Consider the following 18,613-nt stretch of genomic DNA (forward strand, 5'->3'; position numbering starts at 1 on the left):
GTTGAAAAAAAAAACAATTAAAACAAACAAAACAAAAAAAAAACAAATATTTTTTGCAGACAATACATTGTGCCTCGTACACTTAGGCTGGCAGAGCTTTGAGCCATGGAAAAAAACTTTAATCTGAGAGCCACTTCTCATTAGGGCGGCAGTGGCCCAGGAGGTAGAGCGCTCGTCTTGGGATCAAAAGATCACAGTTCGAATCCCGGCTCCTCCGTGTTACATGTCGAAGTGTCCTTGGTTAAGACACTGAACCCCTGATGCCCCCAATAAGCAGGTTAGCGCCTTACATGGCTGTAAAAGCGCTTTGGGAAGTCTTGACTTGAAAAGCACTATATAAATGCAGATCATTTCATTTCATTTCATTAAATTTACACTTTCCCGTGGTACGAAGTAAACTTCTTTGTCTGAAGTTGCTATGTCCATTGTTAGTAGACCTAAGAGATGCATCAGCTCTGAAAGGCACTACTGAAACCACATCATTGTTTCAATAGTTCTGTTATTGTGGTCACGCATTGTTGCCACTAAAGTAAATTGGTGAATTAAAAAAAGAAAACAATTGATAAATCTTACGAAATATTTTTTTAGTTCAAACAAATATACATCTAATTGATGTGTTCACAGTTTTAAGACGTTTGAAAACAGAGACATCCATCCATCCATCCATTATCTGCACCGCTTATCCTCAGTAGGATCACGGGGGTGCTGGAGCCCATCCCAGCCATCTCCGGGCAGTGGGCAGAGGAAACCCTGAACTGGTTGCCAGCCAGTCACAGGGCACACAGGGAAAGACAATTTGCTCGCTCATTCATACCTAGGGACAGTTTTGACCGGCCAATTAACCTGACATGCATGTTTTTGGAATGTGGGAGGAAACTGGAGTGCCCAGAGGAAACCCACGCAAGCACGGGGAGAACATGCAAACTCCGCACAGGAAGGTTGGTAGCTGGATTTAAACCAATTGCCTCAGAACTGTCCTGCACACGCGCTAACCACCGCGCCGCCGTGCTGCCCCAAACAGAGACATTTTAATGCCAATTAAGGCCTTATTTTTGGAATAATCAATTTGATGATATTTATAACTTTTCAAGGATCTGCGGAAACCCTGCATTATAATTGACATATTCATTTTCAGTGCGTGCTATGCTATTAGAGATGACTTGAACGCATCATCGCCCTGGTGACATGCACACTATTGTTTTGTAGGAGTAGCAATGACAGAGGTAGCTACTTTAATCTCATGGGAAATTGGCAATGTGCTTAGGACCTTAGCTTGGCCTTTTGCTTGAGAGTAAGAGTCCCGGCTCCTAGGCTTTGTAGCGTATTATGAACTGACCGATAATGGATAATGGATAATGAATAAAGAAGATAGAACTATAACCCTTAAAAAATCTCTCTCCCCATTATAACGAAATTGTGAATATGCTTGATTGCTGTTAAGATTGTCGAGAAGGGTTGTTAAAACTTCACATTGTTTGTTTGCTGTTATTAGTGTCAATAAATGTGTTCAAACCCCAAAAAATATATTTTCATTGAACTCTTTAAAGGTGGGGTTCCTTTTTTGAAGTGTCCTTAAAAAGAAGAAAGGTAAATATTTTCTCTATTAAGTATGTGTTAACAATACTCAACTCAGTTCATAGAGCCCTTATGCTTTATTTTACACGTCGAAGCGCAGATAAGAAAAAGGAAGAGGGGAATATTTTCAGGGTACATTTCTTAAAGCTGAATTTCAAATCACATAAGTCCTTGGTTGCATCATCAATTGCATAATAGGTCACTAATGCAAAGGTGGGCTGAGTAGCTTGACAAAAGATGACTACTACTTTAGAAGAAAAGTAAAAACTACTTCAATTTGCCTACTTAATCGTGCAAATTTATTTTTTATTTGTTACTGTAGTCAGAGGCTATCTGTGATAGTTAGAGATTTCCAAAAGATTTTGATACTTTTGATACTTTTGATACTGTATTCAAAAGATCCATAATTTCTCTGGCTGACTACGCACCACAAAGGAGGCAAACAGAAGGGGCCAGGGATTAAGTCAGGTTTAGTAAAATTGTATATTTCTTTCTCAGAACAAAAGACATCGGATAGACTTCGGCAGAACATTGCTTTTCTCTCCTGTCATTGCAAAGAATAGTCTTGGGTGGACAGATTTAGAGATTCAGAATAGAATAGAACATAATTGTGATTGTCATTGATTACAATGTAGAGTACATAATCACAATGAGATTAGAAGTGTCATTCCAGGATAAAAATGTATTAAAAGATGTTTACCTGCTAAGACCAGAACTTCTTGTTTGATATCCACTATGTCCACGCATGTGAACACCAAGATAATTAAGAATGTTAGGATACATATGACCAGTTCAGGGTGTCCCCTGCCCACTGCCCAAAGATAGCTGGGATGGGCTCCAGCACCCCCGCGACCCTACTGAGGAGAAGCGATGCAGACAATGGATGAATGGATGCATGGGTGCAAGGATACATATGTAATGTAGGTAATATGTGCCAGGGTGGTTTTAGATCAATATCAACATGAATCCAAATACATGCATAAAAAGTCATTGAGACCATAGTTGGAAAATGCTGGGGAGAACTCAACAGATAAGTGGGGTAAAGGGATGGCAGACTTAATTACATGGCAGTAAGTGCAAGATTCTGTTCCTGGTATGTATTGGTACTGTAATATACACCAACTATGTGTACATGCAGCCAAAGACCCATTAAAGCCCAAAGATTGGCGTGTTTGAAGTTTTGTAACTCAATGTAAAAGTTTGAAGAAACCCAAATATGCCTTACTTAGGTATCGAACAATAATTCCTTTCAGGTTAGTTACCTTGTTCAAAACCAGAATTATTGTATGTGTAAACGGATTTGGAATAAATCCTATGAGGAAACTGATTGACAGTTTCTTCTTTGGGTCAAATTCTTCTTGTAAAATGAACCAACCAACCAACCAACCGACCACCCGACCCACCTTCCCACGGAGAGACTGACAGACCTACCTACATGGTGATGAACCAACTAAGCAACATACCTACCTACCTGCCTACCTAACTACCTATCAACCAACTGACCTACTGACCAACCAACCAACTTTTAATGGAGAAATAATGCCTATTTAACATGATCACATTGAGGGCATTCCTCAGGCTTTTAAACGGTACTTACTCTCTTATTAAAAACGATAGATTTCACATTTATTTTTGAATCACATCACAAAATTAGCAAATAATCCGATGTACAGTAAAAGCCGAGGCTTAAAAGAGATCCCGATTGCCAAATTTATTGGGATGTTGGTATTCTACCTATTATCATATCATATTGGAGTCTTACATCAGTTAATCGATTCTGAAATCATTCTGTTATATAAGATTCCAGAATTGAAGTGATTAAAAAACCCAATTGTAATTTTGCCCAAAAGTCAAAAACTGGTCTTGCCTGTACATGAACGGTGCCACAGTTGCCGTGTTGGGGTGGTTGTGCTGCTGCTGCTGCGGAAGCTGAACAACTCCGTTTCCTCCAAGCGCTCCCCCTGCCGCAACTCCGGTGGAGGCAGACAAAGCTGACGTGCTGGTGGAAGAGGTCATGCTTGTCCGTTTTCCTTCCGGACCGCCGACGGATCTCTGCGTGTAGAAACTGTTGCCTTGCCCGCCCTTACTCACTTTGGTTCTGTCCAACTCTCCACCTCGCAGGTTTGAACTCTGGGACTGCCCCTGGGGTTTGGCTACGCCCGTGGAGGGAGCTTTAAGTCCGGGTTTGGGGATCACGCTGGAACTCAAGGACTCTTTCTTTCCTTGCTTTGCCGTCTTAGGCACAAGGCTGGCAATTTTAGATGTCTTTTTGGTTGAGTCAGTAGAGACGTCTCGATCCTCTTTGGGTGGAACACAAACTTGCTTGCTTGCAGGTTTGCTTTTGTCCTTGTCTTTGGAAGTGGACTTACTGGCGTTGGCCTTAGAATTCGAAGACGGGGTCTTGCATGGCGCAGTTGTCTTGGAGGGTATAGACCTAGCTGTTGCGGTGCTCCCGCTACATACGGGGCCAGTGGGTGTGATGGCATCCTCACCGTACTCTGACATATCGTCCTCTTCCTGCAGAGTCATCTCCACCATGGACGGCGACGCACGGGATGCAGATCGAGGGTTGATGACACGAAACTTATCGAGCATGGAGCGATGGGGTGAACTTCCAACTTTGGGGCTGTCGTTGCCTTCCTGGGTGTGCACTGGGTTTGGGGGAGAGGTGGTAGGGCTGGCCAACATGGAAGAAGTGGCACTGTGCTTAAGGTTCATGGACTTGCTCCTCCAGGACTTGCTGGAGGGGATGGCAGAGGCCAGCTGCTGCCCACTGAGGCTGGCGGGGACATTCCCACCGATTCCACTTCCTTTTATACAGCCAGCTACTGGAATGCTCCTCATTGCTTCTGGAAGAGAAACAGCAAATTCTTGATAAAGGTCACATTTTGCTAGAAAGACAAAAAATGAAACAGCATTCATTTCCATTGAATTATCTCATGAGCGACCCCTTCTCAGGGTTTCTTAATTTTGCTCATGCTGATTTTTTTGTTTTATGTTTCCTTGTCCTCATTTAACTTTCAGGTCAGGTGATGTTGTAATGTTTGCCTGTGCAGCCCTTGAGATTTTTGTTGTGATTAAAGGCAATACAAATTAATGTGACTTGACTTGACCTATATCAGGCTGGGTACATGAAGGTGGTACGTGATATTCAGAAACGATTAAAGAAGATAATTTTATAAAATGTTTAAATCATTTCAGAAAATAGAAATTCACAACCTTTTCGGGTCAATTTCCAAGAACTAAAGTTGATGTGACTGAACGTTTAAAAAAACATCTCTCAAAATATTTTAATCATTTAAATATTTTATTTATATTAAAGTTACTCATTTCTATTGTTGTATTTTTTGTAGCTATGATCCCTAAGGAAGATACTTAATTTGTGTGTGTATGTTACTTATAAATATGGTTTTCTCTTTTTTTTTATTGTGTTTGTATCGTTTTAGGTTTGATTAGCCTGGTCCTGAATGTTGACAAAACTAAAGAGATCATTGTCGACTTTAGGAAAAACCAGCCCAACCATGCCCCACTTTGCATCAACAACAAGGCTGTGGAGGTTGTCAGCAGTATCAGGTTCCTAGGGGTGCACATTACAAACAAACTCACCTGGTCCGTGAACACTGCATCACTGGTTAAGAGGGCACAGCAGCGCCTGTACTTCCTGCGGAGGATGAGGAGAGCCCACCTGCCCCCACCCTCCCTCATCACATTCTACAGGGGCACCATAGAGAGTATCCTGACCAGCTGTATCTCTGTGTGGTGTGGAGGCTGCAGCGCTACCGACTGGGGTAGTGTGAGGAGGGTAACGAGGACAGCAGAGAAAATAATCGGGACTACACTTCCCTCCATTCAGGACATTGGCCAGAAGCGCTGCCTATCCCATGCTAAGAACATTACCGGGGACCCCTCTCACCCCCATCATGGACTGTTCACTCTGCTAGCCTCTGGGAAGAGGTACTGCAGTGTGCGGTGCAGGACCACCAGGCTCCGCAATAGTCTAGTCCCCCTGGCCATTAGACTGTTAAATGGTCAATCTAACATATAGTTAACTTAAATCTAAACGGCTGCTAATCTGACCTTTTGCACTACTGGCAGTTTTTTTATAGCTTGCCACTCCTTGCACATTGCTCTCTGCACTATTGTAATTACAGCGTTATTGTTACAGTGTTAATGTTACTGTGTACCTGACTTGTTAACCTGACTGCCCATTTTGCACATCTGGTTAGCTACTCTTCTTGCACTATCGGCACTATGGTAAAATACTATACGAAGCCAAAATACAATTCAACTTTATTTATATCTGTACATTCAAGGAAACTGTGGGGGTCAGATGCATCGACATTTCGTTCTGTATACACGTGTACTAGAATGACAATAAAGTAGATCTGAATCTGAATCTGAATTTTTTACTCTCATACTGTTATTATTATCATCTTCATCATTCTTCTTATTCTTGTTATAATTATTATTATTATCAATATCATTATCTTATTATTTTTATTTTTATTTATTCTTCGGGGTTATGTATATTTTAATGTATCTTTTTAATTTGTTTATGCATTCATTTTATTGTATCGTATTTGCAAGATATTAGTTTTTGGTTAAAAAAAAAAATTAAAACAAATTAGAAAAGTGAAAATGAAAAACTTTGGCAGGTAGAGTATACAATACTATTTTTTTTTTAAAAATGCGGGGGCCTCAAAAAAATGTTTTGTTCTTTTGAAATAAAAAGGACACTTTTTACCTGTCTTGGGTTATTTTTTGGAATGTAACAAACGAGGGAATGCCATAAATGGTTGTACTTTGCTGAAAATAAATTCAATGAAATTAAAAAACAAAAAAGAAACATTTACAGGTACAATATATTATACTTTTATGTTCTTTAAACATATGCTTAGGCCTCTAGAAGACATGATCTTTGTAAAAAAATAAAATAAAGTACACTTTTCACCTAAAATGGATTCTATTAGGAAAGTAAACGCAAAGGCATTGCCATAATAAAGTTTACTCGGGTGAATTTTTTTTTATCACAGGGGGAATTTGACTAAAAACTAGGTTGGGACCTAGTGAAATACTCTATTTTATTTTCCAGAACAAAAACAATTCAAATGCAGAGATATTACAATCCACATAGGAGAAAGAGAAGTTTGAACTCTCGGAGTTTCCGGAAAACTTTTCCATTCTCGCTCAGTTTTTCAATTCTACATAAAGCATGTCTCCTGTGGAGTTTCACACATATCCACGCGACTTTGGCAAAGTCTGGTCCCCGTTGGAAGAATACTTCCAAAACTACATTTTGTTGCACTCATATCATAAAGGATCAAATGTTTCCTCTCTAACTATAAAAAAAGAAAACGTTCTTGCGCAAGATGTACCAATGACAATCTATTGTTATTCATGAAAATCTTCTTTCAATTTATTTGTATTACAACTATCATCGCTACAAACTGAACTGACTTTTATCAAGCAATTACTTTGAAACTTTGCCACATGAAAGAGTCCCTGATCAAACGATTGCATTATGATTTTTTTTTTAATTGAATTAAGGCGAGTGGTTTGAGTGTCCGCGGCACAGTTCTGAGGTCATGGGTTCAAATCCAGCTACCAGTCTTCCTGAGCGGAGTTTGCGTGTTCTCCCTGTGCTTGCATGGGTTTCCTCTGGGCACTCTGGTTTCCTCCCAGATTTAAAAAACATCCATGTCAGGTTAATTGGCTGGTCCAAATTGTCCTTAGGCGTGAATGAGCAGGTGAGTTGTCTGTCTCTGTGTGCCCTGCGACTGTCCGGCAACCAATTTAAGGTGTCCCTTGCCCACTGGCCAAAGATAGCTGGGATGGGCTCTAGCACCCCTGTAACCCTAAGGATAAGCAGTCCAGAGAATGGATGGAATTGAATTAATCGCAGACCTTTATTAGTACTAAAGCCACAAGAGAAAGTCAAAAAATGAATGGGATAAATCTCATAAAATGTAATATTAATCAAGACTATAGCACCATTTTGCACGCATTTTGTACACAAAATGCATCCTTCTTTCTTTCTTTCGCCAAGTATTTTAATTACTTCGTCATAAAGATTATCCTTGCGTTTCAGTTCCATCAGGAAGTTCTTTTCTATCGCCATCAAAGCTAATGCTGAAAGTTGAGGCTGTCCTGTCATATATATATGGCATACGTTTTTATATGATTTTGGGCGGTTCTTCACGTTTTCGTTGTGATACTTCTGTTACTACTGTAAAGTTTGAATAAAACATCCGTTTGATTGTACCTGTTAGCCCGTTAATGGCATTTCGCATTGTTTGCGGTGACGTTAACAACACATGTTCAATACAAGCTCAATTAACCTCCTCCCTGGAGAGCCCTCTCTTTTCTCTTCTACGACCCCTGAGGCTCTTTCACAGCACCGCCATGCAGTGACTTGGCTGTTACCATGGCGACAGACATTTCGCTTTTTTCTTTCTTTCAGCTTGGACGAGCAATGAAATGTCACTTGATGAAAACGTGCAGTTTTTAATTTATTTTAATTTTATTTTCAAGTCTTATTTTGATTAACCAGAAAAACTCATCTCATCTCATCTCATTAGCTGCACCGCTTATCCTCAGTAGGGTCGCGGGGGTGCTGGAGCCCATCCCAGCAATCATTGGGCAGTGGGCAGGGGACACCCTGAACTGGTTGCCAGCCAATCGCAGACCAGAAAAACTCATTTGATGCTATTTAGTTATTTTATTCTGACAATGGCTTACTTCATCGGACTTAGCTTTTAGTATTAGCTTCAACGTATCATGCTACTACAATGTTTTCACAATTATATTTTTATGGTCGTACTATGTGTCTGTCTCAGAATAGTTAAATTCTTAAACTTGTCTCTGAGCCCACAATGTAGGGTTATGTCGATGCATATTTTTTTTTCGATTAAATCCAATAGCATGCATACATTTATGCCAACAAAATGTAAAGCAGAGTTCACCTTTAATGGAGGGGGGTTTAGTTTGAGGTGTGTTTAAAAAGTTTTAAAACTAATATTTTCTCTATTAGGAAAATGTTAACAATGCCCAACTGAATTCAAAGAACATCTATATATTCTATTTCCCACCGCGGGTACCTTCTTTTGTCTTACTTTTATCAAGGGTGTTCCAACCATGCATCAGGCTGGACGAAAGAAGGCTAGGGAGAGGGGCATGGTCTAGAGTGATTTGACGTGTGTGCTGGTTGTTTTCATTTATTCGAGGATGAAAATGGTGAAGGTAAGAAAAGGACTGTTTCAAATGCAGTCCAGCACCCACATGCAGCAATAGTCGACCGGCGATAATAAATCGTGGCTCCACGCGTGCTGTTCACGTTGATGGACATTAGAACAGCCAGTAGAACCAACAAAAATGTTGCACTTTTTTCTTTTATGCTTTTTCATTGAATTTAAAATATTTTGGAATTCATTAAAAGGACAGTGTGTAATATTTAGTGTCTCCTAGTGGTACAAACTTTCATTCAGTAAAAAAGATATATATTTGAACACTAGGCAAAAATATATAAACTATCATACCAATGTTAATTATTATAAAAATCATAGGTTGAGAAATTGGAATTTCTATTACACAATACAATCCCCTCATTGGTTGGCACCATGTTTGTTCGGCATCCTGCCGCCACTCTGTGCTTGGTGGCACTTGGCTTTGCTCCCACCAGACAACACAGTGCCATCTTGTGGTCGAAAATTACACATTGGGGCTTTAAAAATGCAGCTAATTGAGCATTGAAGACAATATTGTTACTTCAAGTCATTTAGCTTTTGTTGGTCCTTTTGTTTTAAAACAAAGTGAATGTATTCTACTATATCTGCTTTAAACTGCCTTACATTCAATAAGTTTGAGAAATGGAAATGTTTTCTTGATTTGGGGTGCAGCTTATAATTAAGGTGGGATGGTGGGGCGTCAAGTCAGACCAGTTGAGAAACACTCATCTCATGTTTCCTCCCCATAAAAGAGAACTATTTCTTGTGAGAGATGTATTGATGAAATCGTTTAATAAAATGTGAAAAAGAATCCTTTTTTCACTTTATTCATATTACGACACGACAATTGCTGCTAACCAAACGGACGTTAAACAAACAATCACTTTGAAGCTTGGCCACATGAAACAGCCTCTGATCCAAAGATTATAAAATAATTCTTATTTTTATTGACAAGGTTATGCACTGTTCCAATTTTGTAATATTTGGATTTTAATTTCTCGCAGACCTTAGTTAGAACTATTATTTAAACTTGCATTTTTCATAATACAAGTCAAATTAAAAAAAATTGTATTCATTTTACATAACATAAAGCTCACCTAAAGGGAGCTGGGATGATTGTCTGCTATCTTGCTGCTACGGGTACCTGAAGAAATAAAAGCCCGTGTTTTTCTGCTTTCCTTTTCTTTATTGCTATGATTCTTTACTTTTCTTCTATTTTTATTCTTCTTGTCTTTATTCAGGGTATCTTTATTCTTTACCAGGCCTTCTCTCTTTTTTTCTTTCTTCCTTTTTCTCTTTTTTCTTTCTTTTGTCCCTATTATCTTTTTTCCTTATTTCGTCTAGTTCCTTCATTTTTATGGTTTGGTTGCTTTGAGTCTGCGTAGTTTGTGGTCGTACTTTCGAGCACCTGTTTTCGGTTAGACGACACCTATGGTTCTCAAATAGTGGGGCGTTCCCCCGATGGGGGGATGCAAGGCTCAGTCAAGGCTGGCCCAGGCACATTTGAGAATAGAGTGCAATTGCACCTCCACTGCACTAGGGCGCAGCGGCATTCTCATTGGCAGTGTTTTGTTTACATTTTGCCTCCACCACTGCATTAATAACAGAGTATAAGCATTGGGTACGGTTATGGAGACAGTTGAGCGATTGGGTAAAGAGAAAACAAAACTCCCCTCTCAAAATCTAAGACAAGGAAGTTTGACGAAGCGTACGTAGAACTTCACTGTGGCCACAGAGGGAAAGACCGATATGCTTGCTATTTTATAAATGTTGGCAGCAGAAAGCAAAAAGCCCAAAAAAATAAGCCGTCACTTAAAGACATTGCAACCAAATAATGCTGATAAGACCCTTGAGTTTTTTTAATGGCAAAAATGTATTTGCCATGGACAGGGCTGACGTGTTCCCACCAATATCAAGCAATTGTTGTTTTTTCCCTGCCAATACTACAGTAAGAGACCACTTAAAAAAAGGTAAATCTTGGGGCTTAATGAGTGTATTTCCGAGTCGGAGCGTGACAGAAAATAATCGCGTAGCACTGGACTACACCATACAGTAAACATCTAGTGGTCAAATCATATTCAGTGTCCCCAAAGAATCCTGTTCCTGGCAGAGCAGTCGTGGCGCTCCCCATCGTGGAACAGATGGCGGGACGGCTTTTCACACACATTCTCCCTCCCAAAATCCGTGCCAAGTAAGGTTGCACGTGTCAAACTAAATTCTTATAACTTTATCAGAGCGACTATTTGACATTCATGCCCTATTTATGTGTCTGCCGGCCAGCTGTGCGGAGGTGACGGCTGTACTTGACGCACGCCATCACCACTGTCGTGTAGTGTTTATTGATTCATTTAATCCAAATGTTGGCGTCTTAAAACACCACAAATATGTATTTTCTAGGCTACAAGCACACAGCTGTACATACATTTACCCCAGGGAACTCCAACCTTTTTCAAGTTGAGAGCTAATTTTTGTTACTAATTAGCGCAAAGGGCACCCAGTTTAAATGCATTTCTAATATAACAACTTATCGTGTAAATACTATGTTGCAGACATGGGGACTTGAGACTTAGTGACTTGGACTCGAGTCGACTCGAGTCGCTGTTTTTATGACTTGTGACTTGACTTGGACTTGGCAATCTAAGACTCGGGACTTGACTTGTGACTTGACTTGCCCAAGAAAAAAATACTTGGGACTTACTTGGGACTTGAAGGTGAAGACTTGAGACTTACTTGAGACTTGCACATGTGTGACTTGGTCCCATGTCTGCTATGTTGTTACTATGTAATTACAAGCTGGATTTTAAAAGTAGGGTTGACTAAACTCAGTCAGCTACTAAGAAAATCATTTTTACTTGTAAATAACAATGACCGAGCACTGGTGAGTTATTTTCAAAACAAGTCCACGGGCACCTCAGCTGTCTTTACGGGGCGCCCTGGTGCCCGCTGGCACAAAGTTTAGGACCCTTGGTTTATAGAAGAACATAAAATATAATGGGAGGTCAACAACCTTTTTAAAGCTAGAAGCTACTTCTTAGTCAACATATCTGTCAACTTTTTTTTCTCTGTATTTTTTACGTGTTTTTGTTCATTTCAAATTGTGTATGCTGCATAAAAACTTTTGTTCGGGAAAAATAAAAAAAAAACGTATTTTTTGTTAAACAATCTCGTTTTGTCCATAAGGTTTCTTATCTCTTATCTCCTAGTACAGTAAGCAACACTACAGTAAATGTAATGCAAGTGGGGAAAAAACTAAGAAGATGCTTAAAGAAATGTTTGTGTTTGTAAATAAAATAAACATGTTCACATAAATTATCTGAATTTTTATTCTGCATAGTCTGTTTTGATGTGAGTAAATAGGTGGCACATTGTTTTTGTAAGGTTTATTCTCACTTAATAAGGTGAATTGCAATCAGTAATAAACTTTGTTACTTTAAAAAAGCAATTTGTTATACAGGGAGTGCAGAATTATTAGGCAAGTTGAATTTTTGAGGATTAATTTTATTATTGAACAACAACCATGTTCTTAATGAACCCAAAAGTCTCATTAATATCAAAGCTGAATATTTTGGAAGTTGGAGTGGGGCTTTTTTAGTTTTAGCTATTTTAGGAGGATATCTGTGTGTGCAGGTGACTATTACTGTGCATAATTATTAGGCAACTTAACAAAAAACAAATGTATACCCATTTCAATTATTTATTTTCATCAGGGAAACCAATATAACAGCTCAACATTCACAAATATACATTTCTGACATTCAAAAACAAAACAAAAACAAATCAGTGACAAATACAGCCACCTTTCTTTGCAAGGACACTCAAAAGCCTGCCATCCATGGATTCTGTCAGTGCTTTGATCTGTTCACGATCAACATTGCGTGCAGCAGCAACCACAGCCTCCCAGACACTGTTCAGAGAGGTGTACTGTTTTCCCTCCTTGTAAATCTCACATTTGATGAGGGACCACAGGTTCTCTATGGGGTTCAGATCAGGTGAACAAGGAGGCCATGTCATTAGTTTTTCTTCTTTTAGACCCTTTCTTGCCAGCCACGCTGTGGAGTACTTGGATGCGTGTGATGGAGCGTTGTCCTGCATGAAAATCATGTTTTTCTTGAAGGATGCGGACTTCTTCCTGTACCACTGCTTGAAGAAGGTGTCTTCCAGAAACTGGCAGTAGGACTGGGAGTTGAGCTTGAGTCCATCCTCAACCCGAAAAGGCCCCACAAGCTCATCTATGATGATACCAGCCCATACCAGTACCCCACCTCCACCTTGCTGGCGTCTGAGGCGGACTGGAGCTCTCTGCCCTTTACCGATCCAGCCACGGGCCCATCCATCTGGCCCATCAAGACTCACTCTCATTTCATCAGTCCATAAAACCTTAGAAAAATCCGTCTTGAGAATTTTCTTGGCCCAGTCTTGACGTTTCAGCTTGTGTGTCTTGTTCAGTGGTGGTCGTTTTTCAGCCTTTCTTACCTTGGCCATGTCTCTGAGTATTGCACACCTTGTGCTTTTGGGCACTCCAGTGATGTTGCAGCTCTGAAATATGGCAAAACTGGTGGCAAGTGGCATCTTGGCAGCTGTACGCTTGACTTTTCTCAGTTCACGGGCAGTTATTTTGCGCCTTGGTTTTTCTACACGCTTCTTGCGACCCTGTTGACTATTTTGAATGTAACGCTTGATTGTTCGATGATCACGCTTCAGAAGCTTGGCAATTTTAAGAGTGCTGCATCCCTCTGCAAGATATCTCACTATTTTTGACTTTTCAGAGCCTGTCAAGTCCCTCTTCTGACCCATTTTGCCAAAGGAAAGGAAGTTGCCTAATAATTATGCACACCTGATATAGGGTGTTGATGTCATTAGACCACACCCCTTCTCATTACAGAGATGCACATCACCTGATATGCTTAATTGGTAGTAGGCTTTCGAGCCTATACAGCTTGGAGTAAGACAACATGCATAAAGAGGATGATGTGGTCAAAATACTCATTTGCCTAATAATTCTGCACTCCCTGTAGTTACTCACTACTTAGTTAGTAACTGAATTAATCTATAGTAAAAGTAACCAGTTACCAGGTAAATTAATAATAATTGTAAATGATCTGAGCAGTATTTGAGTCAGTTAAATAGAGAAGAAAAGACGGGTAGTTCTGTTGTAGAACCTTGTAATATGAATTGCACCTCACCCTCAAGATGTATCCTAGACTAAAAGTGCAACAGAAATAAACAGTAAACAATATAATAAAATAACAATCAGCATGTGCATTAACATGCACAAAAACATACGTGAACAAAAACGTAAGTAAACACGCACAAAAACGAACGTAAGCACCCCTTTTCGCCATCAGTAACGGTAACAGCGCTTTTACGGTGGGAAAAATCATTAATTAGATTACCCCGTTAATCAAAACATTATACAAACATTCACAATGGTGTTATTCCCGACACGGTTAATAAAGGGAGCAATTGGCTGAGGTTGACAGGTATGAGTTCCAGCTATAAAAGATAATCTTTGACCTGTTGTGATTAGGCGCTAAATGTCCCTTAAAACAGGATTAACAGGATCAGAGACAATTTCTTCCTCAAGTCCATCACCACTCAAAAGTAATGGTGGGCGGATCGATCCAAATAATAATGTTATTGATAGCGAGCAAATTCCTTTATCACATAGAAACTATTGTCTTGGGATCAATACTGTCTTCCCATTTTAACTAGCACTCTATACTATTGTCAGAGTGTTATAAAATTGTTGGTGCATACAATATAACTTTCAATTCCATCGTTATACTTTATTTGCCATGACTTTATTTTCCAAATATTGTACAATGGGTGTGGTTTTACTTGTTTTGTTGACATTCTTATGCAGTATTTGTATTTTTATTACACTGTTGCTTTTTTTGGATTGGCTCTCTTGACTTTTGTTCTGAAATCATTGTTTAGCTAAAGTGTTTTATTCTTCCTACTGATAAGGTTTCGTACATTGTAATGTTTAGACAGGGGTCTAAAACCTTTTTCAAGCGTAAAGCTTTCTTTTTTTTTATTAATTAGCACAAAAGAAAACTAGTTTAACATCCATCCAGCCATCCTTTTCGGTGCTGCTTATCCTCATTAGTGTCGCGAGGGCGCTGGAGCCCATCCAAACTATTATCGGGCAGCGGGCAGAGGACACCCTAAAGTTTAGGCCGGGCCTAAACTGTTTGCTGGCAAGTCGCAGGGCCCACGGAGGCATGCAACCAGTCATAGGCTCATTCACACCTAGGGACAATTTGGACCGGCCAGTTAGTTTGATATGCATTCCTAAAATAACAACGTATTATTTTATTACTATGTTGTTAATATGTTATTAGCAGGTCAATTATTAAAAGTAGGGTTGCAAAAGACTCCGTAGACAACTAAGAAAAATATTTTACAAGAAAATCACTATGCGGGCAGATCCGCTTCCCTTAGAGGGCACCCCTGTGCCAGTGGGCAGCAGGTTGGAGACCACTGATTTGCACTTTCTGACTTTGTTGTCAAAATGAGAGTCCATGGACAGTATTACAGTTATAATGTTGATATGGTTATTTTTTGTTACATTGCTGCCTTCTTGGTTTGACTCCCTTGACCTTATGTTTTGAAACAGTTTAGAAAGAAATATTTTTCCACTGCATTGTAATCAGAATGAGAAAGCATCTTTGTGCTGTATTTATCTTAATTAATAACTAACAAAAGGGATAAATTATAACAACGACCACAACATTTACAAGCGAAAACTGTCTGTATTGGATCGTTATTGATTGATACATCTTAAATTTACTTGGATTGGATCCATTCCAAAATTTCAGGTAACGCCCACCCCTACTCTAAACAATGACACAAGACTGTAAAAATATATTTGTTTTCTATTCATACAAAAATGGGTATTCGTATTGTATTTATTGAATTATTTGGGAATTTTGTTATTGCACTTTAATTTCACTATTGTTCTAATGCACCTACCACTTGGCCCTGTCTTCCAGTACTGCTTTGTAAATACCGGTAATTGTGATTAATCCGACACTCTTTTTACCCTATATTTCGATTTTAAGTATTTATTACATGTTTATCCGGTAGTGTCATGTATAAACTAGCTGTAAACCATGTTTCACTACGTTGTAATTAATGACAATGGAGATCATTCAAATTTTAATGCAAAAAGCTACAGTTCTGGAAAAAAACAAACAAAAAAAAAAGTCTATGTTACTTAGTTGTTACAATGTTATTATCATGTTATTATTATCATGTTATTATGGCTCGGACACGAAAAGTATTGTATTATGTGTGTTGCAGGACAAATGACCTGGAGATGATACAGTAGTATTGAGAAATAGGTGGAAGGGGTCACTGGGTTTGTCCATAAACTAATGTGAGTGACTAGTGCCATCCAGTGGCTGCTTTTCTTATGCAGAGAAGATTGCTTTCTCACCTCTGTCGTTGCCGCTGGCGTAATGCAGCGGTTTGCTCTTGTCGATGCTATTGAAGCTCTGGCTACGGCGGTTCAGATTGGACGAGCTTGGACTCCTGGAGGCCCCACCGCCTGCAGCGGGGACCCTGGATGGGCCGGGTAATCTGAAAGGGGGGTAGAAAAGCTTTAACATTTAGGAGTCAATGATCATGAAAATAAAAATATATGTATATTCTCTGTCTTTCTCTACATGGATAGATTGATCGATTGACGGACGGACGGACGGACGGACGGACGGACGATAGATAGATAGATAGATAGATAAATAGATAGATAGATAGATAGATAGATAGATAGATAGATAGATAGATAGATAGATAGATAGATAGATAGATAGATAGATAGATAGATAGATAGATAGATAGATAGATAGATAGATAGATAGATAGATAGATAGATAGATGGATTGATAGAGCCAATACTTAGAGGGCAATAATTGCGCTGTAAAAAAAAAGAAAATACATTGACATAATGGTAATTGTTTGCTGTGTAACAAAACTAAAGGCAGGAGAAAATAAAGAGATAAACAATGAAACGGGGGGAAAATGAGCGAGAGATTGAGGCAATTTAGATGGAAATCAAAGGTACCGTAGTTCCTTTTATCATGACCCTCTTTCATCATCCAAAATTCATGTTTAGATGAATGCATCAGGCTGAGAAAAGAAACATGCCCTTCAAAATGAGGATGCTTGCCACATAAAACAAATTAAAAAAAAAAGATTGGTGGGTGCAAAATATTGCATAATATTGCAAATTTTTAATTGTGAATTTTGGGTTTTGTTACAGGCACGTTAAAATCGAGTCTATAGCAGGGATCGGGAAACTATGGCTCGCGAGCCATATATGGCTTTTTCTATGAGTACCTGTGGCTCAGAGACAAATTTGATGGCATGCAAATTTTCTCCATCTCGTTGAATGCTTGAGCCACTAATCCTGTTCAGATACACGCAAAGCCAACCAAAGCTGAATTGCTATGCAGTACTTCGCAAAATATATAGGGCACGTTTTTCACTACAATTTACAGTCAAGGTGTCACAAAAACAGAAAACAAAACAAAACCTCGTTTTGGCTGTACAACACTAAAGAATCCTTTATATACAGTAAAAGCTCTCTATATAATCTGTGTTCAGTGTTTAGATACCTTATGATGAATCCACGGGAAAAAATGTAAAAACGCCAAAACAACGGAAACAAACTTAATGTTATTTGATTGGGTGAGTGGGAAGGATGGGTGGAGCTATGCAAAACGTGCAAGCACTCCTCCCATCTCTCGACCTACGCTGCGCCAAAGGCAAGCACATCAGGCTCCCTGTTTGCTGAATGTTGTGAGATTTTTACAAAATAACTGCTTGCATCTGGTTTTGAAACCAATATGCATGAAAAAAAGGGTCAAAATGAGTTTCACCGATCTTGAGTAATTGCAAGAAAGAGACAAGTTTAAAGTGGTATGTTTGTTGATTTTGGGACATGGGCTCTGACATTCTCTTTTCATATTTTTTTATCAAATCATCAAAAATAAATGTGCTGAAGACTAACCTTCTGGGGCGCGGGTTTAGCAATTTAGTAAATTTGTCTCATAATACATGGTGTGGCTCTTTCCCAAAACAAAATTAATATATTTTGCTTTTATGGCTCTTTGAGTCAAAAAGGTTCCCGACCCCTCGTCTATAGTTAACCACCACACTACAAGGGGGCGCCTTAATAATTTTATTTTATGACCTTGACGGCCAGGCACCTTTCAGTTCTTTAGTTTCATTTCAACTACCATTTCTGGTAAGGTATTGTAGCCCTGAATAGCATAATTTGGTAAAGCAAACCAAACTTGTCACAAAATTTGACAATGTTTTAACCCCGAAAGGGATCATAAAGTCTGAGGTTTCCCCAGTGCTTTAAAAGGTTGACAGACCACCAAGCTTTTGTCATTCTCTCCAACAGGCTAACAATAATAGAAATCTCCAACTTGCCTTCTACTATCGTCAATCTTTTCACCCAAAGATAAGAGTTGTAATCCATCCCACCAAGTGAAAACATTTGATGATCACGCCCACTTCTAGTTTTTTATTTTTCGCCCATTTCAAATTTAATTCCCACCCTGTGCCAACCCTGACTACAAGGCTTGGCGAGTTTTCTGGGAGAAACCCTGCCATGAAAAGGCCTCAGCAGCGAGTCCTATGTGCGCATTAGAATATTATTTTTCAGGCTGTAAGGAACAATGAAAAATCTTGTGAAATTTGTAATCAACCCCACAGCCCAGGAGTAGTATCCCACAAAGTAGGGGATCAAAAAGGGTTGCAATATCAACGATCAATTTAATTGAAATAACTCTCTTAAAGGA

General features: G+C 39.2%; 1 protein-coding gene across 6 annotated transcripts in view; it reads right to left on the reverse strand.

The window, feature by feature from the left end:
- The window catches only part of nav3 (neuron navigator 3), a 208,860-nt gene that overhangs the window by 109,705 nt on the left and 80,542 nt on the right, over nucleotides 1-18,613 (reverse strand). For all 6 annotated transcript variants that reach the window (XM_088348491.1, XM_088348490.1, XM_088348493.1 and 3 more), the window contains exons 7-8: nucleotides 16,240-16,382; nucleotides 3,443-4,424 (exon numbers count right to left, since the gene is read on the reverse strand). In XM_088348491.1, the coding sequence (XP_088204617.1) occupies nucleotides 3,443-4,424; nucleotides 16,240-16,382 (1,125 nt within the window). The remainder of the gene's footprint in view (nucleotides 1-3,442; nucleotides 4,425-16,239; nucleotides 16,383-18,613) is intronic.

Source organism: Urocampus carinirostris, chromosome 11 (assembly GCF_059441175.1).
Source record: "Urocampus carinirostris isolate Australia breed hairy pipefish chromosome 11, RoL_Ucar_1.0, whole genome shotgun sequence".
Lineage (NCBI taxonomy): Eukaryota > Metazoa > Chordata > Actinopteri > Syngnathiformes > Syngnathidae > Urocampus > Urocampus carinirostris.